The following is a 27,636-nucleotide window of genomic DNA, read 5'->3' as shown; positions in this document are numbered from 1 at the left end:
CCAAAGGCATAGGGTGTCTTATTCATTGTGAAACTGTGTTTTCTTAATGGCATGAATCACACTGAAGGCCTAGACTTTAAATGCAAGGCCTCCCACTGCACCTTTAATTAACATTATTCTTGGAAAAAATTCACATTCATTGTGCAAACATTTAAACGAAATACAAAATAACAGTACCACACTTGACCGAAAGTTTTTCTTTCTTTTATTTATTTTTTAAAATGAAATGTAAAAAAGGGCCCTTTAGCAAAATGCTGTTTAAAGCCATTTTAGATGCCGTATAGCATGTCACCTGGTTGTTGTTTTTTAGTTTAGTTTTTTTTTAAATTACTTTTACTAAAATATGGAACCAAAAAAAAAAAAAATTTGTAATAACGCATTGGCAGTTAGTTGAAACAGCACTGTCGCCAACCAACCACCATTTTTTTGGTCGATTATAGGCACGCTACAGAAAATTAGCTGTCTTCTTTCCAAGACTGCACCATCTGTTTAGAGAGTCTGGCTAGTGTGTCTTCATGGACCATGAATCTTATGAACATCTGGTCCAGGTAAGAACACGCAAAGCACACAAACAGAGTCACATGCACAAACCCAAACAGCTCCCAGTATGTGTGCACTTTTGACTATGAGCAGCACAGTCTGCTTTGCTATTCAATTTCCAAGGTAAAGTCTCATTCCTAACTGCGGGACTGTTGGTAAGGGTAAACAAAGCTGGTCTGAAAATACTTTAACACAATTGTATGCAGTAGCTTTGAGCTGGATTATTGTATGATGTTTTTCATGTCTTTTACTTTGAAATTTGTAATTCCTGTATCATGTCACGTGGTTCCCTTGTCATGTGATTTCAAGTTTCCCTCCATGTTCATGTGTTTTGTTTTCATTGGTTGATTGTCTAGTTTTCTTGTTAGAGTTCTTTGTGTTTATTGGTTATCTTTGTCATGTGTTCTCCCATGTCATGTATTTATTCCTCATGTTTTCCATGGTCCATTGTCAGGTATTACTGAATGTAACTTTGGTTGTGTTTTAAAGCTTATGTCAAGTCAAGTTCATGTTTTTTGTTTACGTTTGTAGTTAGGGTTTTTGGATTTCACTTCTGTTAATACATCTGCACTTGGTTTCTTTACTTCATCGTCATCGTCTTCGTCATTGCCAGTGCCAGCAACAACGTTACAGAATACCTGACCACAATATGAACCCAGCAATCCAGCTTCTTCGACTTCACCAGGGGAATCATCCCCTGGAGGATTACGTGGAGGACTTTTGTGCTCTGGCATGCCGGGTGGACTTTAATGAGGTCGCCCTCAAAGACAATTTCCGTTTTGGACTGATTGTGTCTACCTCTTTGCGGATGCCAGGCAGTCAGAGTACCCACAGCCTGGCTCAATATATCGCCCTGCCCTGCAGATTATTGGTTCCACATTCACTGTGGCAGAGGCGGCCGCCGAGCCAGTGTTCCACGTCATGGCCGCCGAGCCAGAGTTCCACGTCATAGCTGCCGAGCCAGAGTTCCACGACATGGCCGCCAAGCCAGAGTTCCTCATCATGTTCGCTGAGCTAGCGCCATCTTTTGCCCCGGATCCTCAGCCTGCTCCATGCCATGTCACAGCCACGCCTGAGCCTGCTCCATGCCATGTCACAGCCATGCCTGAGTCTGTTTCACACCATGTCATAGCCACATCTGAGCTATTGGACCTGGAGATGGTTCCCACCCTTGTATGGATGTTTCCTCGTGATCAGACAAGGGGAACTTCCGACCCTCCGAATTTACCTAGACCCTCCGAGCCCTGGACTCCACCTTGGTTCTCCGAGTCCTCAGTCTCACCTTGGCTCTATGTCCCTTCAGCTCTACCTTGGTCATTCAGTCATCTGGCTCCGCCTGAGCTCTCCAATCCCACAGCTACGCTTCGTCAATTGGAGCCTGTGGCTCCACCGGGGACCTCCTTCCCTACAGCTCCACCTTGGTCCTCAGATTCACCGGCTCCGCCTCTGTCCTCCGATCCCCCAGCTCCACCTCGGTCCTCTGAGCCTTGGGTGCTACCTCGGTTCTCCGAACCTCCGGCTCCACCATGGTCCTTCGAGTCGTTGGCTACTCTCTGGTCACCAAGTTCCATGGTGTCCCCCCCCAGCTCCCTACAGAACTTTGGGTTTATGCCATTTTTTATGTGTTGGTTCATGTGTTGGGGCATCGGGAGCCGCCCCTTAGTGTGTGTGTGGGGGGGGGGGGGGGGGGGGTATGTCATGCGTATTTTGTTGATTCATGTTTTTCATGTCTTTTATTTTGAAATTTCTAGTTCTTGTTTCATGTCACGTGGTTCCCTTGTCATGTGATTTCATGTTTCCCTCCATGTTCATGTGTCTTGTTTTCATTGGTTGATTGTCTGATCTTGTTTAGAGTTCTTTGTGTTTATTGGTTATCTTTGTCATGTGTTCTCCCATGTCATGTATTTATCCCTCATGTTTTCCATGGTCCATTGTCAGGTATTGTTGAATGTAACTTTGGTTGTGTTTAAGTTTGTCAAGTTAAAGTCAAGTTCATGTTTTTTGTTTACATTTTTGTTAGGGTTTTTGGATTTCACTTTTGTTATTAAATTTGCACTTGGGTTCTTTACTTCATCTTCATCATCTTCGTCATTGCCAGTGCCAGCAACAACGTTACAATGTCAGCTTCTCGAACTGCCAATATTAATGTTTGATCATACAATGCAATGGTCTCTCCAACCTGAAATGTGACATGTTTATTCAGTGAGTTAAGTGAATGTGATTCAGTAATGTTATTTGGCAGAATTGTCTTTGACACAACTGTTTTTAAATCACACTTCGTTGATGCTGTTACTCAAGCAGCTGTATAACAGCCTTGAAATGAAGGCTAACCATGAAATGCAACCTAAAACTATCAGAATAAGTGTACTTGTAAAGCTTACTGTGGACTATTCAGATCTAATATTTTCTGAGATTTTTGATTGATAAAATAATGTAAGCTGTATAACTCTCATTTTAAACCTTTCAACTCTTAAATTTAGTGAGAAATTATGGTATTATTTATCCCACATTTACAGTATTTAACCTTCAAAACAGATGACAGTGCAAATAAAAAAAAAAAAAAAAAGGCAGAGTTATTGTTTTGATTCTTTATTAATGTTTAAAACCGCATTAATACAGAAGCCTCTTGAAAAAGAAGATAATGTCAATTTCAGATAACCCCAAAACAGGCCAATAATGCATGAGAAATTCACTTTGACATATATTGTGTTTTAGTTCAATACAAGTTCAGTTCAATTCAATACTTACTACTACTTATTAAAAATTATACTAAACCGTACTAAAAATCGTTGTGATATAATCAACAAGCGATCCATTTTGCAGTGTGATAATAATTCAACCCCAGAGATTAAAGTAATATTAAAGCACACATAAAACACACTAGAGCATTATGCCTAGATGCAAAATTACAGATATACACAGCATAAAAAAAAACTCTTAAATAAATAATCAGCAACACTTTTTTTGTATCAACAAAAAACGTACCTCTGCAATTTATCTCAAACATAACCTGGTCTTTTTCTAAAGGTGTATAGAGAGAAAAAAACACTTCTTTTGTTAAATTAGATAAGACAGCAATGCAAAATGACATGCATACACACCCTTAATAGTAAGAGTCAGTAGTAGGGCCAGGTACGGTAAGCATATCAGACTACTACTATCAGTTTAACATGACAATGCAAAATTTATTTGGCATTATTACACATTAAATTTAGTCTTATAGAATGTAAATATTTATTTCTCAAACTCAAAAAGATAAATGCAATACGAAATGTAACAAAACACGGCAAGAAAACATAACATCTGTTAACCCACAAATGAAAATTCTGTCATCATTAGACATCCTCATGTTGTTCCAAACCCGAATGACTTTCTTTCTTCCATGGAACAAAAAAAGAGATGTTAGAATGTTCACCTCAGCCACTTTTGTATCTTTTCCTATACTATGAAAGTAAATGATGACTAAGGTAATCACGTGAGAATGGTGACCTCATTTTGTGTTTCATAGATGAAAGAATGTTATTAGGGTTTGGAACAACATGAAGGCAAGTGTCGACAGAATGTTCATGTTTGGGGAAATGTATCCTTTAACTAGTAACCAAACCTAGTAAAAACGGGATTTTAAACCTGAACTATAACAGGTGAATGTTTACGTACAGCTGTGAACAGGGGTTAGTGCACATATTCATCATCACTGAGGTCAGAATCATCTGCATCAACTTCACCTTCAATCATGGATTTCTTCCCTTTACAACACGAAACAATCAAACCAATGAGAAAGACCTGCAACACAACAAAACACACACACACAAAATAGAAGTTATCAATAAATAGTCATATCACTTGCCTTGTGATAAAAAGAAGAAAAAACACCCTGACAATTACCAAACATTAAAATGAGATAAATTGTATGAAATTTCACTCCATTACAGTACAAACTTACCACAAGGAAAGCCCAGTTGCCGAAATAGTAGATGGTGCTGAAGAACCAAAACTTGTGTAGGAACAGGTATGATCTTGTTACTGTGCACTGGTCTGTAAAACAAAATGGTAGCAAAATGTCCTTTAATTTTTTTTTTACATTTCTAATCAGCGAAGTTTACACACAATTACTTCTTAAAAGAATTATGCTTAATAAGACGACAGGTAGATTTTAGCCCACTACACGGATTCCGCTCTGCATGTCAACACCTTTACTGGCATTCTTACCGGCTTATCCATTGTGCTCAATTATTGTGCGCATGTCTGCTTACATGTCAAAAGCAGAGGAACAACCCATAAGCGCAGATTTTTTGCATTGTCTAATTTTTTAAATAAGCTGATGTTTGATAGTTATCGGAATATTGCTGTGCAAGTCAATGCGATTGTGCTAGCACAAAAAATAAAAAAGTCACTATGATGTTAGGGTGTTTTGGGCTATTACCAGAACATTGCTTTGTGGTTGCTAAGGTGTTCTGAATGTTTCAGCGTGTTGCTATGCAGTTGATAGCATGTTCTGGATGGTTACTTACTGGCTCATTCTGCCTGACATTTTATATGACTTTTTCTCTTCAATGGGACACAAAAGGAGATGTTAAGGTTGCACACCAAATGCGAATATTCGTCACGATTTCTCGACGCGATTACCATTTTAAATATAGAAACAATGGATTCCTATGAAGCTAATTTACACCTGGAGTGAACATTAGCGTACCGACTAATAGACCTTATTCATGGTAGCGCTATCTTTTTAATGAGAATGACAATGAGGCTGTGAGGGATAGACTTACCTTCTCTTAAATGGCACGCACGGTATACAGCTATAAAAAGCTCCTATACCACATATGATTTTCCACAACTCACGTTGTCTGGAGATTTTTTGTCTACTGAATGTTCTTGAAAATATGTTTTTTCAATGTTTTGTCAACAGAACAATCCAAAAACTCTGTAACCCATAGTACAACCCATTGAAGAGACTGTACATATATCCCTCACACCCTTGTTGTCATTCCCGTCAAAACTCAAAGATGGCGCTAAGTTCTATCGGGCTGGATAAAAATACAGATTTTCCGATCCATCGCGATCTTGATATCGATGCTGAAATCCCAAGATCGATCTTTCACTCTATGTGGCAACCCTCTATAATGCAAGTAAATCACTCACATTTGCGACCAAATCTCATGCTTTGTGACTAAAAATGTCTATGATTAGCCACTGGCTAGTAAATGTTCAGATTTCATTTACCAGTTATTGAGTAGTATAGTGGAGAAGTTATTAGCTCAGAGGTCCTTTCACTGCGTTTTGAGAGTAAAAGCTTGGTTTAACTTGTTCTGGGTGTCCAAAGATGAGATCCACAGATCCATATGTCATTGAATAAGGTCTCTTTTAATACCCTTACTGTTTTTTTTACAGTCAGTAAAACCAATTTTTAACACAGTCTTTTACAATAAAGGCTTTTATGACTCAACATAAAATACTGTACTGAACTACTCACTCACTGAAAGATGTCTCGATGCAAGTTACCCACACATTGACAGACATGCAACACTTTTTACATGTAAATTACATTTCATGACGGTTAAGTTTATAATAGATTTAATTTACCCACTCTCGATAAACATCGTATTATTTATGGCCATTTTCCCAGGAAATAAAACAATGTAATAATCCAGAAATTACTTTATTTTCTCTATAGTCACACAGTACAGATACGATGAAAACTCAAAGCGTCTCCCATTGAAGTCGCCCCTCGCACACATATAGCTAATATGTGAAATAGGGCAGTCAAATTAAAATTCGAAATTTGAATATTCGTCAATGTAACGAAGTTCAATGGAAAGGAGGAGGCGAGAACCGGCTTAACAATATAAATAATAGTTTAATAACAAACTTAAACAAAAAGACAAACACATGCCAGGCAGCTGCCCGTAACTCTCTCTCTCCCTGGAACTGCCGGTCACCTTTATCCCTCTCGAGAGCTTGATTAGCCTGATTAGGGGCTGGGTCGTGATGCCGCCCTCCTCCTTTCCACACTCCTCCCTCCTTTCCTTCAGGCCGGCATGACGTACATTCCCCCCCACCCCCCTTTCCGGGGGGGTGTGCCTTTCAAGCCCTGCCTACCGGCAGGTCATCCCCACCTCTTTGGACCTGGGAGGGTGACAAGGCGAGGGAAAATACGAGAGGGAAAGACCAACACGGAGCGTCAGCTGGAGAGAGAAAAAAAAAAAACTTACTCGCCGGTTCTCCGATACGCCGTAGCCTGGTCCTCGGCCAATCCTCCACCCTCTAGTGGACGACAGCCACGCCTACCCGGGCGGATCGGAGGCAGTCCTCCGGCCCCTGGCAGATGGAATACCCCGCCGCGTTTTCGGTGGACGGAAGGGATCTCCCCCGCCTCTGGCAGTGGTTCTCCTGCTCCAGGCGGTCGGCCAGGAGCCCCACCCCGCTCGTGGTTGGCAGTCCTCTCTCGACCCTGCTGCATTTTAGTGGTTGGTAGGGGTCTCCTCCACCCATGGCAGTGGCCCTGTCCTCTCCAGGTGGTTGGCTAGGAGCCCCTCCTCCCCTCACGGTCGGCGGCCGTTCCTCCACTCTCAGGCGGTCGGGCTCCTCTGTCCCCTGCGGCTGCTCCACTGGGGTGGATGGTAGTGGTGAGGACTCTACTACGGCGCATCCCTCCTCCTGTCCGGGTTGCGGCACCAGTGTAACGAAGTTCAATGGAAAGGAGGAGGCGAGAACCGGCTTAACAGTCTAAATAATAGTTTAATAACAAACTTAAACAAAAATACAAACACATGCCGGGCAGCTGCCTGTAACTCTCTCTCTCCCTGGAACTGCCGCCTCTGGTCACCTTTATCCCTCTCAAAGGCTTGATTAGCCTGATTAGGGGCCGGGTGTGCAGCATCACGACCCGGCCCCGCCCTCCTCCTTGCCACAGTCAAATTTAAGAAAAAAAATGCACATCTGAATGCTAAAACTGTGCATTAGAATTTTGGATGTGTGCCAAGATCGGTGAACTAAGATCAGTCGCATTCTTGTGCTAAAAAAGGCTAGAGACAGCGCAACAAATACAGTTTAACAGAAAGCAAATGTCTCAAGATGCATTTTAAAGTTCTTTTTAATTAGACACAGCATCTAAAAAACAGTGCTCCTGCACGAGATGCTGAATAAAAAAAAACAAAGCGAAACAAAGATGTTCGTCTTGCGCATGTTAAGCATTCAGTGTGAACAGCCCCTTACAGTTTGTGGAGGTACTTGGCCATTACATCTTGCTCTCTTTAAGCATTTCTCAGATTAAGGAATGAGTTTTTTAAATGCTTTGTCAGGAAAGATGTTCATCTTGGAAATGTGTGTCTTAAGATCCTCACGTTCAGTTCCATTCTGTTGTGTTCTGTCTGTTTGAACAACCCCAGGCCTGGGCTCATAGTCTGAGCCGCTTCACCACCGAGTTCAGCCAAATACCACTGCTATCTGATAATATTGCTACCCTACATACAACTGGACTGAATAAAAAACAATGTAGCATTTCGCTGTTATTATGAAGCTTGAGTCTGGGGTAGTATACTGTAGCATCAGTGTAAGTGTAACACCATGTGAACTGCCTATTAAGTGTTTACCCCCCATTTAACTTTTGACTTAAAATTTGAAAATATGGGCAGAGTAAAACTTTATTTATTTTATGCACATTAGTTGAAAATGGAATGCTCTTTTTTAGACGGCAGGAATGTTCTTAGAAATAATACAACATGGTGCTGTATGGTTTATGTCTTCAATGCACCCTCTTGTGGACTAAGGAAACAACTTAAATTTAAAAATCAGCTGACTTTAAAATTTGAACTAAATATTTAAGATAAAAATGTGAATTTAGCTTCGCTGCCCAACTGACAGCCCTAATGTGAAACAGGCAGTACTCTTTGGATACTTTGTTGGTTTTATGTTATTTCTGTTAAGGGAACTGTTACATTTGTGCAGTTCTCTGAGTAGCAGGTTAGCAGCTACAAGTTTGTTTACAAATGGCGGCTGCCGACTCTTCTCGTTTTTGGGTGCTTTATGTGTCATTGCTTTTTGACCAATCACAGGCTGTAGCACCTCCCACAGCCCCCTCTTCTCCCCAAAAGTACCTACCCCTGATTAGGAGATTAAAATATCCCTTAAAACTGAATATGAATATGGGGGCAGTGGTGGCTCAGCGGTTAAGGCTCTGGGTTACTGATCAGAAGGTCGGGGGTTCAAGCCCCAACACTGCCAAGATGCCACTGTTGGGCCCTTGAGCAAGGCCCTTGACCCTATCTGCTCCAGGGGTGCTGTATCATGGCTGACCCTGCACTCTGACCCCAGCCTAGCTGGGATATGTGAAAAAGAAGAATTTCACTGTATATGTGCAAATGTATAATGTGTGATAAATAAAGATAATTATTATTATAATTAATTATAAAACTGCTACAAGGAACTATAGTGCCTCAGGTGCAAAATTGACTAAAAGTACTAGACCCGGGGAAAAGTACCTAAAATGGGCTTTAGTCCCTGCAGTGGGAAAGGGCCTAGTGAAGCCACATACAGTGGTTGTCAAAAACACATTTGACCACATCGCTTTGAGGTGTAAACGCTAATCGCCCGAGATGCATCTTAATACCAGGTGTAAATGTGGTCAGAGTGATGCTTGCCTTAGCAAGCACTGCTAAATAGCATTTAAAGTACAAATTTGCAGTATATACCAAATGGGCAGAGTGTTACAAAGTGCTCTCTAGGGAGAGTTGCAATTTTAATCTAAACACCCCAGCATATGCGGAAATCACTATAATGAATCAGCTAAAGACAAACATGCAAAAACCTGCTGGTGAGAAGGAATAAGCAAACGCTAATGTGTTTGTCAAGTCAGAAAGTCTGTAGGTTATTCAGTTTATTCAACAATAACTCTTCACCCTACCATTATGCAAAGAGCTAGGAAAAATAGTCAAGCATGTGCAACAACAGCATGTGCATTTCCCAAGGTGCATGACATAGTAATTGCTGGGCATGCAGCGTTCTGTAATTGTACCAGCTATGCTGTCCAGGTTTGTGCTAACAATACACCAGCCCTAACTTACAGTAAATGCACGAGAGAACCTGCAGACTGGCTAACCTCTCACACTGACCAGAAAAATGGCAACAAGCTGAGGTGAGCTGATGTTCATGTTCAAGAGCCTTTGGCCTTGCTGAACTAGCAGTTTATGAGGGAAATTCTCCAAACACAATTCATATCTAATGAGTTTAATGGGTCAAAATGTTAAGGCATAATGTGAGTAAGGAAGTAAGTGGCTAAACATTGCTCAGTAATTGGAACATTAGTGCATTTGTATATGGAGTTAAAAGATCTCAAGGTTTGGCAGTTTAGCAAAGGTAGTTAGCTGCTGGTAGCATCTGTCTCATTACAATCATTACAATCGCAAATATTTCATATTTTGTTTAGGCTCTTTAAAGCATAAAATGCATAAAAAGTACTGTGTACTTTTTGTAGTGCCCATGAGCAAGTAGGTTGCGTATTTTGGGGGTACATGCACCAGCTGAGCAACTGCTATTGAAATGAATGGAAATGCTGACAGCTATCTCCAGGTGCTGTAGACCTCCTTGGTGGTATTAGCCGATCAAATAGCCAGTTATTCTCAAGATTTCCAGTATAAAGAACTTCATCTGGGCTCATAGATCAAACAGGGCTGAGTGTCACTAGAGCAGGAGGGCCTTAATCAGCTCGATCTGTCGAGGTGCTGGGAAGACAGGTGCTTATGAGGATCCGACCCTACGGAGTGTGTTCCACAGAGGGAAGGGAGGAGAAGTGGAGAAGAAGGTCTGATAGTATTTATGCTGATAGTTAGCTGCTACAGTCCAGTTTTAGTCACAAAGACCTACCTAAAAAAGAACTAGAGGGAAACCCACACACAATGGGAAAATGTGCTTTGAGTGATCAGATCACAGAAAGCATTTTACACCTTTATATTTCCTTAGACTTAGAACCCTATTTTAAGAGCAATATGCTTATAGCGCTATGAAATATGTCATACGTGCAAAGTCAGTGGGCATGGCCATGAAGTTTTGATATTTTTGTGTAAGCATGTACTAAGTCTAGGTACAAGTGAGTTGGCGAAACTGCACGTGCAAAGCGCTAATGGGCTGGGTCAAGTGCAATTTAATTCTGAGGTTCTTCTCCAGCTATTGCACTGTCTGTGTCCTATTTTATGATGTCAAGCAATGTCAATTTAAATGAAGACATCTCATTCATAAGAATTTGGTAGTGTAAATTGGCTATATGCAATGCATCCCCTGCTCTGTGACTGTATTGTTGCCTGTGCCACTCCGGACCAATATGTATGTGTTTTATCTGTTCTCTATCGGCCTCTCTGGCACTTTTCTTTCTTGTCCTGCTCGCCTGTCTCTCAACTGCTTGAAATATGCTTTGCTTCATTCTCATTGTTTATTGTTTTGTAATGTACATTTGTTATATGTTTCTCTGTTTAATATTTTATGTTTAATTTCTGTGCAGCGTCCTTGAGCTTTAAAAAGGCACTATACAAAATAGACATTATTATTACTATTATTATAATTACTATTATTATTATTACTAACAATATTGATCTACTGACACACAAATCATGGCTAGTATTAAAAGTGATCTATAGCTCTTTGATATCATCTGCTGGTTGAATCCCCAAACTACAAATGCAGGAACTGATTTTAGACATTGTGGCGAGATTAGACGTAGTTCTCAAACTTAGCGCAATGACCCATTTCTCAGGAAAAAAGCAAATTGCACTTCATCACTATACAATAGACCCACAGTTTGCGCGCATACACCCACAGATAGCGCAAACACTCCCGCCCACTCACGCTGGCACGAAAATTGGATAAGACGGTCGTTGGTTTTTTCACCTAGCATGGTCACGAACATAGAGCCCTTAGTCTCATTCCCATTACAGTTTTTCTCAATCGCTTTGGCACAATCGACGAATGACTATTAAACTTCATCAAACTATATGACTAACTATATGAACATTAGGTCATTTGTTCACATGACTATAGACATTTATAATTGCTTTGGCACAAAATGCATTGAGTAAGCCTTGCAGATCAAAATAGTTTGCATTCATTTGCTACTGAATGATATTACTCTCAAATGCAATTATACACATGTTCATTGTATAAATCCCTACATGCTAAATAGAACAACCAACAATCACAATAACCTGTCACACATATATTAGATAAATAATAGTTATGTGGTATTGTTGTAATAGTTGTCAGATGGATGGACTTAGGCTAGATGGGGAACAATTAAATTTCCTCACAATTCAGAGCAATGTATGTACAGGTAAGAATTCATCATTGTACACTACGCAGTGCTGTAATCTCCTTGTCTTTCAGTATTGACAAGTAAAACCTGTATATGCAGAATATGTTACATAATGTGGGATATGTGTAACTGTATAATTTACAATATCTACTGTAAATTATTTCCTAAATTGCTTTACTATCTTTTATAGAGAGTGATGGAGCTGGAGGCTGATGAATCCCCACACATTTTTGTGTATGTTGATGAGGCAGGATTCAACTTGACCAAAGTCAAGAGATGTGGCCATAATAGTATTGGTCACTGAGCCACTGTTGATGTGCCAGGCCAGCAAGGAGGGAACATTACAATTTGTGCTGCCATATGTGGGAATGGTGTACTCGGCCACATTCCCATCACTGGGCCCTATAACACACAACATCTCCTCAATTTCCTGGAAACTCTTTACATGGATCTCATTCCTGAGAATGAGACGGGGTTGGTAAGAAATGACTTGCCAATGTATGTTATAGTTTGGGCAACGTAAATTTTCATCGTTCAAATACAGTCAGGGAACGTTTTTTGATGGAGTTTCTCCCACCAAATCCCATTGAGGAGTTATTTTCTGCATGGAGATGGAAGGTCTATGATCACCATCCTCATGACCAGTTGTCCTTACTGGGTGCAATGGATGCTGGTTGTGAGGATATCACAGCAGATTGTTGTAGGGTGTGGCTGCGTCATGCCAAAAGATTTTTCCCTCGTTGCATTGCAAGGGAGGATATCAGGTGTGATGTAGATGAAATGTTGTGGCCAGACAGAGAGGAGAGATTGGAAGACCCATGAGGTTGATGAACATGCAGCATATTTTTTTTTTCTTGTACATATTGTAGTTCCTGAATTTTGCGGTTATACATTTTTTTCTGTACAAGCTTTCTTTACGTATTTTTGGTTGGCTGTAAAGTGTGTACACACAATGATGAGAAATGTTTGAATAAATGTTTTGTTGAAAGTATAGTGTGTGCCATGACTTTTTGACATCAATACTATTCAGCTGCCTACATATACAATGTTAGCAATTGGACAATATTACAAAGAGGGTAACTATCACACTTTCAGAGTACACTGTCATTTGACAAGATGTCTTGGTCTAAGCAATGATAATGGAACCTTTTGTTTTGATGACAATGATTTCTTCATTGATGGATTTATTTACATTTGAAACATGAGTTAATTATTTTGATTGATAATCACCTTTTGCAGGTCACATAGAGTGGTGTGCTGAATGTACCACGTGATGTGAGGATTGTACTTAGAATTTTGACAGTTGTAAGTTTGTTTCAGTAAATGTGCCAAATCGAATGAGAAAAACAGTAACTGCATATAAAGGGAGGTCAAAAGTTTACAGTACATTTGTAGGATTGGGATCCAGTCTAAACGCAAATGACTAAGAGCAAAACTTGTTGAATTTGTATGGAGAATTCAGGCCACATAGCCCAACTAATTTAATAAAAAGTTATTTATGGTAAATAACAGGGGTTATTACTTTCTGGATTAGTTTTTCCAGTTTGAAGTTCTTTTTTTAATTTTTGTTTATTAATTCACAAATTCATTACATTTTTTGCTGACTCAAAGCTCAGTAAATTCCTATTGTCTGTTCAGTCTGATGATTGTCAAACAAAAATGTGTTATGCTAGCTTTTTTTTTCATTGAAGTGGAAAAATACTCGCTGAAACCAGAAAATACCTTTAATAAAAGAATCCTGCGATCTCAAAGACTATTACTGATCATTTAATTTGGAACAATCTGATCAGTTTAAAAGTTTCAACTCTTTTTAGGACAATATAAAGCATTATGGAAGATTTCCGCATTTAGTGGAATGCTACACTATATAGTATTCATTTATTCAGCTAAAGTTCAGTAGATGCATATATTTTTATATGCAGAAATATTTTTTATATATTCAAAAATACATATTTTTGGAAAACCATGTCAGCGAAATGTCATTTCAAATTCCATGTCTAAATAGAACAGACATGAAAACCATATTTTGGTATAATGAAGCTTTGTAATCAAAGCAAGAAATTGTGGCAATAGGGAACAACAACAACAGCAACAACAACAAAAAAGTAATTGTTTCGTCCATTTTTCTTACTCTTAGAATTGTTTAAAGTTTACAAAGGAGCCTTCTGCATAAAGTAGGCTAGTACTGTAAACCTCTGCACTGTACATTTTTTTGCATTTCATAGTACATAACACAAAGTGGCGAATTAAATCAACACTAACACAACTGCAAAATTTAAATGCAAAAACAGGCATTTTATTGACTAACTGCAATCCAGCTAAACAAGGTGTTTAAGGCGCTGAAATAGTGCTACATTCAAATTAAGCAATTCTCATTCTATGCAAATTTGGCTTGTAATAGAAGGTGCCTTATTATTTATTAAAACTCAGTGCTATGCCGCAATTAGAGGAAAGGTCCGGGTTCAAAACAAGCTAAGATCAATTGAAAGCATTTGCAGCATAATGTTGATTATCACAGAAAATAATAATGATAAAAAAAAGGGAAAATGCGATTACAGTAAGGCAGTTACAATGGATGCAAATGGGGTCAGTCCATAAACGTTAAAATACAAATTGTTTGAACCCTCCTATGGTATTCAGCCATTTTTGACTGAAATAAATTTTTCTCATTTAATAAAAATGGTTTCCTTTATCTGAGCAGTACAAGACTTGGTTTCCTCCATTTGCCATCCGAACATATAAAAATGTTCGGCTTGATTCGATAAGACTAAGTGGTCGCAAAAATTGTCAAAAATGTGCTTATTTGTATATGCAAATGAATGGCAAAATTTAGAAATGTACATGTAAATAAGATCAAAATAGCAAAAAATCCAAAAAGAAATGCATCATTTTATTTTTCTTACTTCAGGGAAGAAGAAATGGTATCTTTATAATCATCAACAATCTGGTTACACATCTGACCCTTCTGGTCAAAAATGACCATGAATACCAAAAGAAGGTGCCATTTTTCAATACCATAGGAGGGTTAAAAGGATTTTGTACATCCTTTTTTGGTGACACTTTATAATAACTTTCATTAATAAATCATTTACAAAAATTAAATAATGTTTAACATTTACCGTTTGTTGGTTAATGTGAGCATGCTTTTACTATTTACACATCCTTACAAATAATTTATAAATTATTTGTTCATATTTTTATATATAAATATATCACTTTTTTCAGGAAAAAAAAATAATAAAAAATTATATATATATTTATTTCATTATAAAACTAAAATTTAATAAAAATAAAAAAAAAAAGTTTTTGAAATTGATGACTTGGACCAAATAATAAAGAAAAGCAGCCAATAAGTGCCCAACATAGATCCCAGGGTGATACCTCAAGAGGTTCTTGGCAAAGGGTGACTACTTTAAAGATGCTAAAATATAACACAGTTTTGTTATATTTTGGATTTTATTTAGTCACAACATAATTCCCATAGTTCCATTTATGTTATTCCACAGTTTTGATGACTTTACTATTATTCTAAAATGTGAAAAAAATTATAATAAAGAATGAGTAAGTGTTTCAAAACTTTTGACCGGTAGTGTATATGTATCAATAAAGATTCTGACCTACAAACATGTTGTTTTCTGGATTTTCCATTTTCGAGCAGGTTCAGCAGGTCTTGCAATTACCCCAAAATCTGAATGATTCGACAGTGGTTGAATTTCGTGCCTGGGAGCAGGCGGTCATTCTGTGATCTCTGATTGGTGGATCCATGAAGGACCTTGCTTCAGGTGGATTATGGATAGTGTAGTTCTTCACCAGGTAGTTAGCCATTGCGCACGTTGACCAAATCTCACGACTCGCGAGCACTAAATTGTTGCTTGTAATAATCAAATAGGTTTATTTTCCAAATTTTGAAAGCATTCCTTCATGGATAAAAGCAACTATTTCGCTCGCTTGGAACGAACAGGAGTGAATGATCTGCCACCACAGCGCAAGAGAAAAGGAAACATTCAAAGGAGACTAGCTCAATGACAAGTGTTTAATGTGAGCACTGGGAGGAAATCTGTAGTGATTTACCCTCGCTGTCCGACCGGTGGACCGTCCAACGTTTAGCTGTCAACTGGGGGAGGGGGGTGAGGGTGTTGAATAGTACAACTGAAATTTATATTTTGGTAAATCTCATAAGAGTAAAATGCATGTTATTTGCTTTTACACAAGGTAGATATATTTATATATTTTTTACTATTATATATTTCATTTAATTACTAAGGTAACACAGTTATTTGTTTTACATAGCTTTGAAAAATGAGGATGTTTTTTTTTTCAATCTCTCTTGAAAATGTTTACTGTTTTCTCTTATTCATTTATGATGAAATGAAAATTCTGTTTAAGGATACGGTACACTATAAATGTGTTATTGAGGCAATAAACACAAAGTTTTGCTTCCAACTTAAGTCTTGTTATTACTGTTGTTAAGTGTTATTAATGTCTGTATCAAGAATGAATGTCTGTAACAAGTACAACGGAATTTAACAAACCATCCCTTACACAAACTTTGTCGCTGTAGCTCAAAGTGCAGTGCCCATAAATGTACTAAATAATCATGAGTAAACCTTTATAAACATGAACAATTTATAAATAGTTTCAACTTTGGATTGGGTACTGCAAAACTATGAACAAATATTTAATAAATGATTTGAAAAGGTATGTAAATAGTAAAAGCATGCTTACATACATTAACAAACAAACTTTAAATGTGTGGCTTTTACAGACAGTGGTTACTAATTAGCTGGACATTAATTAATCATTTGTAAACATGAATAGTGTGGTGAAAAATACGTAGAATTTCTAAAAACATATGTAAATCTAAACAAATGCATGAGCTCATTTATAAATAATTTATGAACAAGTTTAATGAAATTTTAAAGCATTCAAAAGAACATTTACAAATAATCTATTAATCATTGTGTAACATTTGTTAAAATAATTTATAAATGTTAAAAAGTGCAAAGCCATATATGAATGAAAGTTTAATAACATCTGTAAGTATTTGAATATATAGTAACTAATAATCTGTTAAGCATTATGTAATGTTAAATTCATTAGTTAATCTCATATTTTTCACTATTGAATACACATTAACTAATGATCTGTTAAACATTACATAATGTTTGTTAATTATTTATTAATTAAATGTATTATAAAGTGTTACCGTTTGTGGCTATACTTTTGAAACAATGCAAATTTTAACATTTATGGATTGACCCCATTCATTTCCATTCTAAGTGCCTTACTGTAACCGTAATTTTTGCTTTTTTTATAAACGAGAAATGAATTAAAAGTTATTTTTGTGGTAATCAACATTATTCCACAAATGCTGTTGATTGAGCTTAACTTGTATTTAACCCGGAACATTCCTTTAACATTGCGCTCTTACGGCAACGTGGTATGAAGGTGGTAAACATAATTTAAACGTAATTTATCTGTTAACATCTTCAATTGATCATAGCAGCAGTACATATCGTGGTCGTCTGCTACATCCTTCACAACACAGCCCAAAGAACAGGCCTGGAAATGTGCTGTGCAAATTGTGTTGATCATTACTTTTGTGGGAATGTTTGTGACGTTACCTAATTTGTATAATCCCTTTTGTGAATCGGGTGCTAAAGCTAAGGACCAACTTTTTATCTTTGGGTTTGGTGGTCAGGAGGAGCTGGACCTGTTTGAGAGCAGGCACCTTCCTCCCCTCATGCACTTTTCCTGCCATCTGCAGCTCAGCAGATGCTCACCTGAATTACTAAGCAGATGGTTCCCAACAGTGCTCTGGCTAAACAAATCATTGTGTACACCACTGACCCGGTTCACCTTCAGATTGCAGTCACTGCTGATAGAGAATGCCTGCCAAAGACCACAGCCAATGAGATCAGCAGCTCGCTCACTGGCTCTGTTTGTGTGGCATTGTGCTGTTGTCTTTTGGGCACTGACTTTTAAAGGAATAGTTCACCCCAAAATATTGTTTAAATTCTGCATTTATTTCTCCCCCTCATGTTATTCCAAACCCATATGACTTTCTTTTTGTGTTCCACTAAAAAAATAAAGTCATACAATATGGATTTGAAACAACATGAGAGTGTTATTTTGTTTTTGTTTTTTTTTGGGTGAACTAGACCTTTATAAGCCAAAACTGACTTGGAGGAAGAGCATGAGAGAGTGTGAGTTCAATGTTTGGTCAGTACATCAGGGCAGCCTCACTAAAAGCATGCATTATTAATGCTGACTCTCATTTTTTGTTGTATATACGGGATAAGAACAGGATGCAAATAGAGGAAAAGTGCTCTAAAGTGCTCGCTGTATGAGATAAACATATTCTCTTCCATTTCAGCCTCTCTGTTTGTTTGGTTTGGAGTTTGAGGGGCTTTGTTTGTCTTTTTCAACACTATATTCTAAAAGCACTCGTTACATTTCACTATGTTTATGAGTTCTGCAAGATCACTGAATCTCTTACCAGTGCTCTTGAATGGGGGGTTCTACTTTATCAGAGTGGACCCCAGAGATGGATGAATCCCTTTCTGCCCTGAAAAAACCCTATTCTCTTTACACAAATTAAAATATCTTGATATGGACAAAGACTTCCACCTACAGACTCATGTTGGACATCCTTTGTACAATCATGTCTATACAACTTGATGGACAAATGGATGTTACTAGATATTATGTCTCTCAGATACCACCTACAATTAAAGGTCAACCTGACTGCCTTCTGGTTACAGACTGTGAGGAATTATCCATTGTGGATAATAATCACAAAAAAATTCTTTAAATAAATGAGTGGAATATTTTGTTTTTGTTTTGGCAATCAAAATATTACCAAAAATGCTGTTGATTGAGCTTAACTTGAACTGAACCTGTTTTACAAACCTGCATCACTGAATTAATTATATATTAAATTCATTAAAATTTTTAAAAGCAGTCCTGCTAAATCAATGGCTACTTATTTAAAATTAATGCTTTTATATTGCTATTTGCTGTGCGAGTAACAGCATCTATCTGTGAGCTGTGTGCATTGGGTGTGAATCAGCTTAAATGAGAGTGCATTAAGGTGCATTATATTCTCTCTCTCACATCTACCACTAAAGTAACACAGTGGGGTGCACATGGCGGCATGGATGCACGCCAGGCTGAGCCTGACGTGGCTATTAATTAAAATGTTCCTTAACTATCTGTTCTGTTTTAGTGCTTAGCTAGGTAATTATAGCTGGCTCTCTATGCACCAGACTAGGGGATTCGGATAGACCGAGATACAGACAAAAGGGTTAGAGAGGGGCAAAAAAAAAAAAAAAGACAAAATGCTTTAATGAGAACTAGAATCCCAAATACTTTCCTAAGCCTTGAAATAGTTACCTTCCACTGGGTAGTTGACGCATAAGGAGCCGTTCACACAGGATGCATTTTTGCATTCCCATGCTCTGTTTTGGAATAGTTTTTCCATTTAAACATGCGCTAGACTGACGTCTTTGACCATTGCGAACGACTTGTGCAATGAGCACAGCGTTTGTAAGACTCAGTGTCAAGTTTAAAGAATTTTCAAAACCCTGACTTGACAAACCTGCATTCTTTCCTGTATTCGTTGCACTGCAGTTCCAAGATTTTATTTGATTTTTTTTATGCAAGAACGTGTTCTGTGTAAATGGCCCCTAACATGAGGTCATAAAAGCTGCATGCATAATTATGATTGTTTAATGTGAAAAATGCAGTTTAAATAGTTTAGGATGTAAAAGAGTATAGAATGTAACATCATAGGACATGTCAACTTATCAGAAGTATTTCATGTAAAATATCCAACTTTACTGGAAGCAAACACACTTTCCATCTTTGCATCAACTTGTCTTGCGATCAGCTTTTTTTGGTTGAGCGAACAGATGCCTACATTTGGCGCTGAGTTCTCAAAAGTCTTCAACTGGAGCGGTAGCTAATCTTTATCACAAAACAATAAAAGAGAAAGCCAAATAAATAAATAAATAAATAAATAAAATGGGGAAAGGCAAAGGCTTCCAAAATGACTTCAAGGGAAGAGGAGTAAAAGCAGTGAGTGTTTTGTGTCTCATCGAGGAAACTGCGAAACGGAAGGGCGTTGGATCGAGTGTGAAATTGCATACAATCAAAGGGTGCCACTTTTCACTACAAACAATCCTGTGAGGTTAGAACAAGATCAGATTCAGGGAAAAACAGTGGAGAATGAGTGCAGCAGTGGCACAAGCATGATATCAAGGCTGCTGTCTCACCTGTTACCCATCCTCATTCTTATAGCCACAATACAACAGACAGACTCATGTGACCATGATTCATACTAGCGATCCACAGAACCTTTCTGGGTACACATGAGTGGACAATGAAAATAGAACAAGTGCATATGTCAGGTTTAATCCCTTAAGGAATGGGAACAACCTTAAAATACTTGGAGGAATGGTGGTGAATTATACTGTTATGTAGTCTGATATTTAGTCTGATACAGCTCAGAGAGCTATGGTGGGATAAAAATTTTCAGCAAATAAATAACATTTTCTGTCGGCTCCTCATGCAAATCTATCGTATGTCTTTAGAAAACTTGGAATATAGCGCATAAGTCTTATGGACTACTTTTAAGGAAAGTTTTTTTTTGTTGTTGGAGGTCCCCAGTATCCAACCAACAGTGTTGGGTAAGTTACTCAAAATAAGTAATGCACTACAAATTACTTAAAAATGTACTCAGATTATTTTACTGATTACTTAATCTAAAAAGTAATCACATTACTAATTATTTTACTTTTAAGTTAATTTCTAAATCACTTTTCCTCGAAGTTTTAGTTTTCTGCTCAAATTCAGAATGTCTATATTTCCTCATTCATTGTCGCACACCCTTCAGCTGTCACAGAAATGCTATGAATTAATATTTTAAATGTATTATACATATTAATTTAGTGCAAGTACTTACTTTAATTGAAAGACAGTAACTGTAATCTGATTACAATAATTTGTTACACTACTTTTTAACTAAAAATTAATTAGATTACAGTAACTAATTATTTTGTAATCGGATACACCCAACACTGCAAACCAACTATCATTATATTGAAAAGCAATATACTTTCTTTTGTGTTCCATGGAAGAAAGAAAATCATATAAGTTTGGAACGACATGATGGTCGAGTAAATTACTTTTATTTTAGACGGAACTATCCCTTTAGAAGTTTAAAAAGTGCTCTGTTAAATAAAGCTTGACAAATATTACTGCTCTTTGCTTGTTTAAGATAATTAAAGTAAAACCTTCTATTGGCCAACATGGTTCTCTCATGTTGGTCGTTTGGTGTACACCTTATCCGCGACATATATTTCCAAATAAATCTTATTCAGAATATATCAGGCCTTGGTTTCTGAGGTCAAACAATTCTGTTTCCCCCCCCTAAATTAAGCTTGAATTATTGATGTGTCCAAGTCACATTTACAAGCTATAAAAATAATTCAATAAAGTAACTGTGGCCTTCCTCTATCCCAAACAATTAATTCAACAAGTACAAAAAAACAAGCTGCTGATTTCTGTCTGTTCTGTCCTTCAAAGCTGAGCTCAAGCACTGACATTTATGTAATATCTTCAAGTCTATTTATTACAGCAGTGTCAGCAACAGGAGGAAACATCATGGGAAAAATCTCATGTTAAAGAACAAAGGTCTTTCACATGAGGTCTGCTGACCATCCAGATAATGATATCATTAAAAGTGATATTTGTGTTGTGGTGAAAATAAGTCATATTGTAGAAAACTAGTGCAAGTATCTGCCATCTTTGAACACATCAAACGTCGTTCTCTCCTGAACATCCCAGATGCTGTTGCTAGGGAACAGTCCTGACAATGGGCTGAGCTCTTGATTTCTTCAGCATTAAAATATAAGTCCTTCCTTCCCATGTCAGATAAATGACCCATAGCTAATCGTTTTCTAAAGTTGCGTTCAACTGGATATAACAACACTATTGTTGTCTGTAATTAATAATGTTGTCTTCACAATTCCTATTAGTTTATAAAGGCAAAAAGTACTGTGTTGACAGCATGATATTGTGATGGTTTCACATGCTAATGTCATGGTATTTTGATATATACCATGGCACTGAATTTTCTTAATACATTTTACTTCAAAGAATACCATGGTACTACCACAGTAACAAAAGATCACGGTATTGCCATCATGCATGTCCAAAAAAAAAAAAAAAAAAGTAGTACCATGGTACACACTCATATATTTCAGCTTGAAATTTAAGTGCAACATTTGTAACTATTAACAGCAAATAACTACTTAAATTCCAGTCTGTTACTCACACAATGCTATTGTATGACTTCATAAGACTTGGAATATAGTGCATGAGACATATCGACATTGTTCGGTCTGCTTTCACTGTATAGACAATAGCAGTGTGAACATTTAGCAAATGTTTGTGTTCCACAGAAGAAAGAAAATGATCCAGGTTTGGAATGACATGAGGGTGAGCAAATGATGACAGAATTTTAATTTTTGGGAGAACTGTGCCTTTAACAGTGAAGCTAAAGTATTTTTAAGTAAGAGTGTCTGCTAAATGTATTTTATTTAAATGTTATATAAGCATAAATATTTAAAATCTCTTAATCTTGAATTTTTTTTAAATTTACTTTTGATTTTTCAAGACTGTTTGATACTCTTGTGATGGGTGCATTAAAAACCGATAGAACAGGATTTTTACAACAAATCACATCTGTGCTTTCGCTGCGAGCTGGACCGGCATCATGCGTTCATTAGACCATGGTTAGAAATCATTCTGACAGGATGAAAAAATTTATGCCTGGCAGACTGGAGGGGAGAGCAGAACATTTTAAGTTTCATTTTAATTTGCGGCTCCTGAATCTATTGGCACACCAAGTGACTTGGTAGATGGTAGTCATAGCAACAACACTTGATTCTTCAGATGCATTGCTTATATCTGGATTAAAATGAACAGATATAATATCATTGAATGAGTGCAGAGAGAGAGAGAGAGAGAGAGAGAAAATGTGCATTTGAGCCAACATAAATATGCAAAACAAAGGATGATGGTTGTCTGTTGAATATAAAAAAAACAATAATAATTATATAGAAACACTTAGGCCTTTTATGTAAAATAAACACCACATTTGTGCGTTCAACATTGGTATTTGTGTTCAAAACACTTTAACAGAAATACTCAAACCTCTGGCACCAACAAAATCACTGAGATCACATTTTTTTCCCATTCTGATGGTTGATGTGAACATTAATTGAATCTCCTGACCCGTATCTGCATGATATTATTCAGTGTACTGCTGCCACACGACTGGCAGGTTTCTGTATGTGTTTTTTGCAATCCAATGACAAAACATTTTGCACCCCGTTTACAACTATATTTAGCACTGACCATTTGCAATTGGATCATCCGAAACGCGTCTTATTACCAGCTGTAAACAGGGTAAAAATGACTGCAGCCGGAGCTAGGGAATGCTGTAGAACAACTTCCAGCGGAAGTTCCACCCACATTCGTTACCCCAGTAAGACCCCAGGAAAAAGGTGGATACTTTTGTGTCCTTTTGAAGCTTGAAGAGGTGATCACCATAAACTGCCATTGTATGACATCAATGAGAACAAATATTTTTCACAATTTCTCCCTTTGTGTTAAGACAAAGAAAGAGAGTCATATAGGGTTATAACAACACAGGGGTGAGTAAACAATGACTGCATTATCATTTTTGGGTGAACTATCCCTTTAAGGCATTTGTGCAAGCCTTACATTATTATTATATAATTATCCTTATATTTTGAATAATCGTATCTTTTTGTTTGTATATTTTTTCCAATCGAAAGATTTAAAAAGAGAAAACAACTAAATGAGATAAAGTACATTTAATTTGTTAAGTAATATACATTATCATATAGTTATTTATTATAAAATGATCCATTGAAAAAAACTGTTGTCCAAGGTGAGAAATCTTTTAAAAATATAGTTTAAAACACATGTGTCAAGTTCTTAGAAACTGTCTTTTTTCATTTTGGTTTCAGAAATTTTTGAAAAAACATTTATAGCATTTTCTACAAAATAATAATAATAATAATAATAATAAAATATTTAATGACTTCAAAAATGTTTTGTGGTGATAAAGTAACCTTGAATGAGAGTGTATGCAACTTAGTCATTCATTTCAAAAAAGTTTTTAAACATTTTTATTCTTTTTAGTTTCATAAAATGTCAAAATATTGATGTTTAATAATATGAAAAAAAAACATATATATATATATACACACTACCAGTCAAAAGTTTTGAAACACTTGACTGAAATGTTTCTCATGATCTTCAAAATCTTTTGATCTGAAGGTGTATGTTTAAATGTTTGAAATTAGTTTAGCAGACAAAAATATAATTGTGCCACCATATTAATTTTTTTCGTTATAAAACTACAATTTAATAAAAATGTAAAAAAAGTTTTAGAAATTGATGACTTGGACCAAATAATAAAGAAAAGCAGCCAATAAGTGCCCATCATAGATGGGAACTCCTTCAATACTGTTTAAAAAGCATCCCAGGGTGATACCTCAAGAAGTTGGTTGAGAAAATGTCAAGAGTACATGTCTGCAAATTCTAGGCAAAGGGTGACTACTTTGAAGATGCAAAAATATAACACAGTTTTGATTTTTATTTTTATGTTTAGTCACAACATAACTCCCATAGTTCCATTTATGTTATTCCATAGTTTTGATGACTTTACTATTATTCTAAAATGTGAAAAAAAAAAAAAAAAAAAAAAAAAAACAACTGTAATTGTAATTGCATTACAATCATTACAAAATTGCAAACAATAATTGTGTTTCAAAACTTTTGACCGGTAGATATATATAGTTGTGCTCAAAAGTATGCATACCCTGGCAGAAATTGTGAAATTTTGGCATTGATTTTGAAAATATGACTGATCATGCAAAAAAACTGTCTTTTATTTAAGGATAGTGATCATATGAAGCCATTTATTATCACATAGTTGTTTGGCTCCTTTTTAAATCATAATGATATCAGAAATCACCCAAATGGCCCTGATCAAAAGTGTACATACCCTTGAATGTTTGGCCTTGTTACAGACACACAAGGTGACACACACAGGTTTAAATGGTAATTAAAGGTTAATTTCCCACACCTGTGGCTTTTTAAATTGCTATTAGTATCTGTGTATCAATAGTCAATGAGTTTGTCAGCTCTCACGTGGATGCACTTAGCAGACTAGATACTGAGCCATGGGGAGCAGAAAAGAACTATCAAAAGACCTGTGTAACAAGGTAATGGAACTTTATAAAGATGGAAAAGGATACAAAAAGATATCCAAAGCCTTGAAAATGCCAGTCAGTACTGTTCAATCACTCATTGAGAAGTGGAAAATTCAGGGATCTCTTGATACCAAGCCAAGGGCAGGTAGACCAAGAAAGATTTCAGCCACAACTGCCAGAAGAATTGTTCGGGATACAAAGAAGAACCCACAGGTAACCTCAGGAGAAATACAAGCTGCTCTGGAAAAAGACGGTGTGGTTGTTTCAAGGAGCACAATACTTGTTGACCCCTCTCCAAACATAGCGCTTATTGTTGTGACCATAAAGCTCTATTTTGGTCTCATCACTCCAAATTACAGTGTTCCAGAAGCAGTGAGGCGTGTCAAGGTGTTGTCTGGCATATTGTAACCGGTCTTTTTTGTGGCATTGGCTTCTTTCTGGCAACTCGACCTTGCAGCTCATTTTTGTTCAAGTATCGTCGTATTGTGCTCCTTGAAACAACATTCAAGGGTATGTAAACTTTTGATCAGGGCCATTTGGGTGATTTCTGTTACCATTATGATTTAAAAAGAGCCAAACAACTAAGTGATAATAAATGGCTTCATATGATCACTGTTGGGCCTCATGTATTCAGATAGAAGACAAAGGCAGGCCTAATACAGTCATAAAAACCTAACTCAAGCCCCCACCTTCCAAGTCGTAAATCTTACTGATAAAAATCATGCCAAAATCAAACAAAGGGAGTCCAAAACAGACCGCAAATACATGAAGCCTTGCTCACTAAAGGATCGAACTCTCAACTCCTATTGGATGAGGCACACAACAGAACGTCCCTCAAACATGACTTCATCAGGAGTTGAAATACCTCTGAAATGCTTCCGGGATTTGCTTCCAGCGACTTTGTTTGCAGGGTGTGGAAGCAGCTCTTTGCTGCTCTCAGGTGCAACCTCGTGGCACAAGGAAGTAACGTCCGACTGTGGCCATACAATCTCCATCTCGCTGGACGAGTTGAGATTACTCTGTGTTCAACCGAACACTCTAACGGATCCGAAGGAGATCGCCGAGCAATTCGCATCTTCATCCGTTTGCCTACAGAAGTGAAGAGATTAAAGATTTCTCTTCCATCTTCAATCAAGTCGACATTTCTGAGTTCTCCGCCAGCCTGCCGAGAATCAACAGCCAACAGAGCGAGGAAACGGCCTCCCGTCATCACACGAGCCTCAAGGAACCGGGTCAGAGTTAAAGGACGGAGGAAAACACATTCTACCTGTGTCCTCATGCGATTCAAGTAAGAGGTTTACGTCTGGGCAGAGATAGAATATTATAGTGTTTTATTCTTGTGTTTCAAGGTTTTTGCTTGTACAGTTTACAGACCGCCATGTCCGCTCATTATTAACACTCAGGGTATTAATTATCACAAATTTGTTTTGCTGTATTGTGGTCCAACCAAATTGGATTGTTGTGCAATTTCGCCATCACGGGTGAGACAGCAACTGAGTTCATCCATTAAAGAGTCAAATAACGCGGGACTTTTACGAGCCCCGCTCGTAAAACCGCTTCCCTGAGTGATAAACTGAGATCTGCTTTCTCTCCCACTATCGCGAAATCGGCTTTAGGGCTCTCTCTCTCTCTCTCTCTCTCTCGTAATAACCACACTGACACACACACACACTGTCACACACACACCTTATTTGTTATAGGATTATTTTATTTCCATATCTAATCATATCACTGTTTAGTTTGTAGTTGTAAGTCGGAAGTTTATTGACTGCATTGTATTAATTATTAATTGATATTACTGCATAAATAAACTTTGTTTATATTACAAAGAGAAGTGTTTTGGTTTGTTTTGCATACGCCTGTGTCATGCTGACGGGATGTCAGTGCTCGGATTCAAACCTTCATTCATTGTTTTTTTCCCGAAAATCGATATTCTTCAGATGTCGATTTTCCTAAGAAAACAATCTAATATTGAGACTGTTTTACTATATGGTTATTAGTCCCTGATTCCAGGGTGGTGCCCCGTCAATGTTAATCCTTATTAATATTCTATTGATTTTTGATAATTGATAATTATCTTTGATGTTAACAATTAACGATTATCTTTGATAATTGTTGATTTAAAGGATTTTAAAAAGCTAACATTGATTCTCATCAATGTTCTATTGATTTTAATAATAATAATAATATTATTGCTAATAACCAAACTTGCTCCTAAACGTAGCACACTACATTTACTGGAGCCCCATATGAGGTTTTAATGAGTTAGATTCAACTGATTAATTTAAATATTAATTAATAACTACAGAAATAATTATTAATTATTTCTGATAGTAACACTGATCTAAACAACCAGTAAAGCCCTACATCACTATCCTTAAATAAAAGATGATCAGTCATATTTTCAAAATCAATGCCAAAATTTCTGCCAGGGTATGCAAACTTTTGAGCACAACTGTATATATATATATATATATATATATA

General features: G+C 37.1%; 1 protein-coding gene across 1 annotated transcript in view; it reads right to left on the bottom strand.

The window, feature by feature from the left end:
- Positions 1-3,121: 3,121 nt before the first annotated feature.
- Positions 3,122-27,636, bottom strand: part of LOC127412427 (lysosomal cobalamin transport escort protein LMBD1) — a 164,693-nt gene continuing 140,178 nt past the window's right edge. The window contains exons 15-16 of the mRNA XM_051648769.1: positions 4,484-4,575; positions 3,122-4,323 (exon numbers count right to left, since the gene is read on the bottom strand). Coding sequence (XP_051504729.1) covers positions 4,213-4,323; positions 4,484-4,575 — 203 coding nt within the window. The 3' untranslated portion in view covers positions 3,122-4,212. The remainder of the gene's footprint in view (positions 4,324-4,483; positions 4,576-27,636) is intronic.

This window comes from Myxocyprinus asiaticus, chromosome 21, assembly GCF_019703515.2.
Source record: "Myxocyprinus asiaticus isolate MX2 ecotype Aquarium Trade chromosome 21, UBuf_Myxa_2, whole genome shotgun sequence".
Taxonomy (NCBI): domain Eukaryota; kingdom Metazoa; phylum Chordata; class Actinopteri; order Cypriniformes; family Catostomidae; genus Myxocyprinus; species Myxocyprinus asiaticus.
Note: the sequence above shows the minus strand (reverse complement) of the source record. Positions and strands in the feature narration are given on the sequence as shown.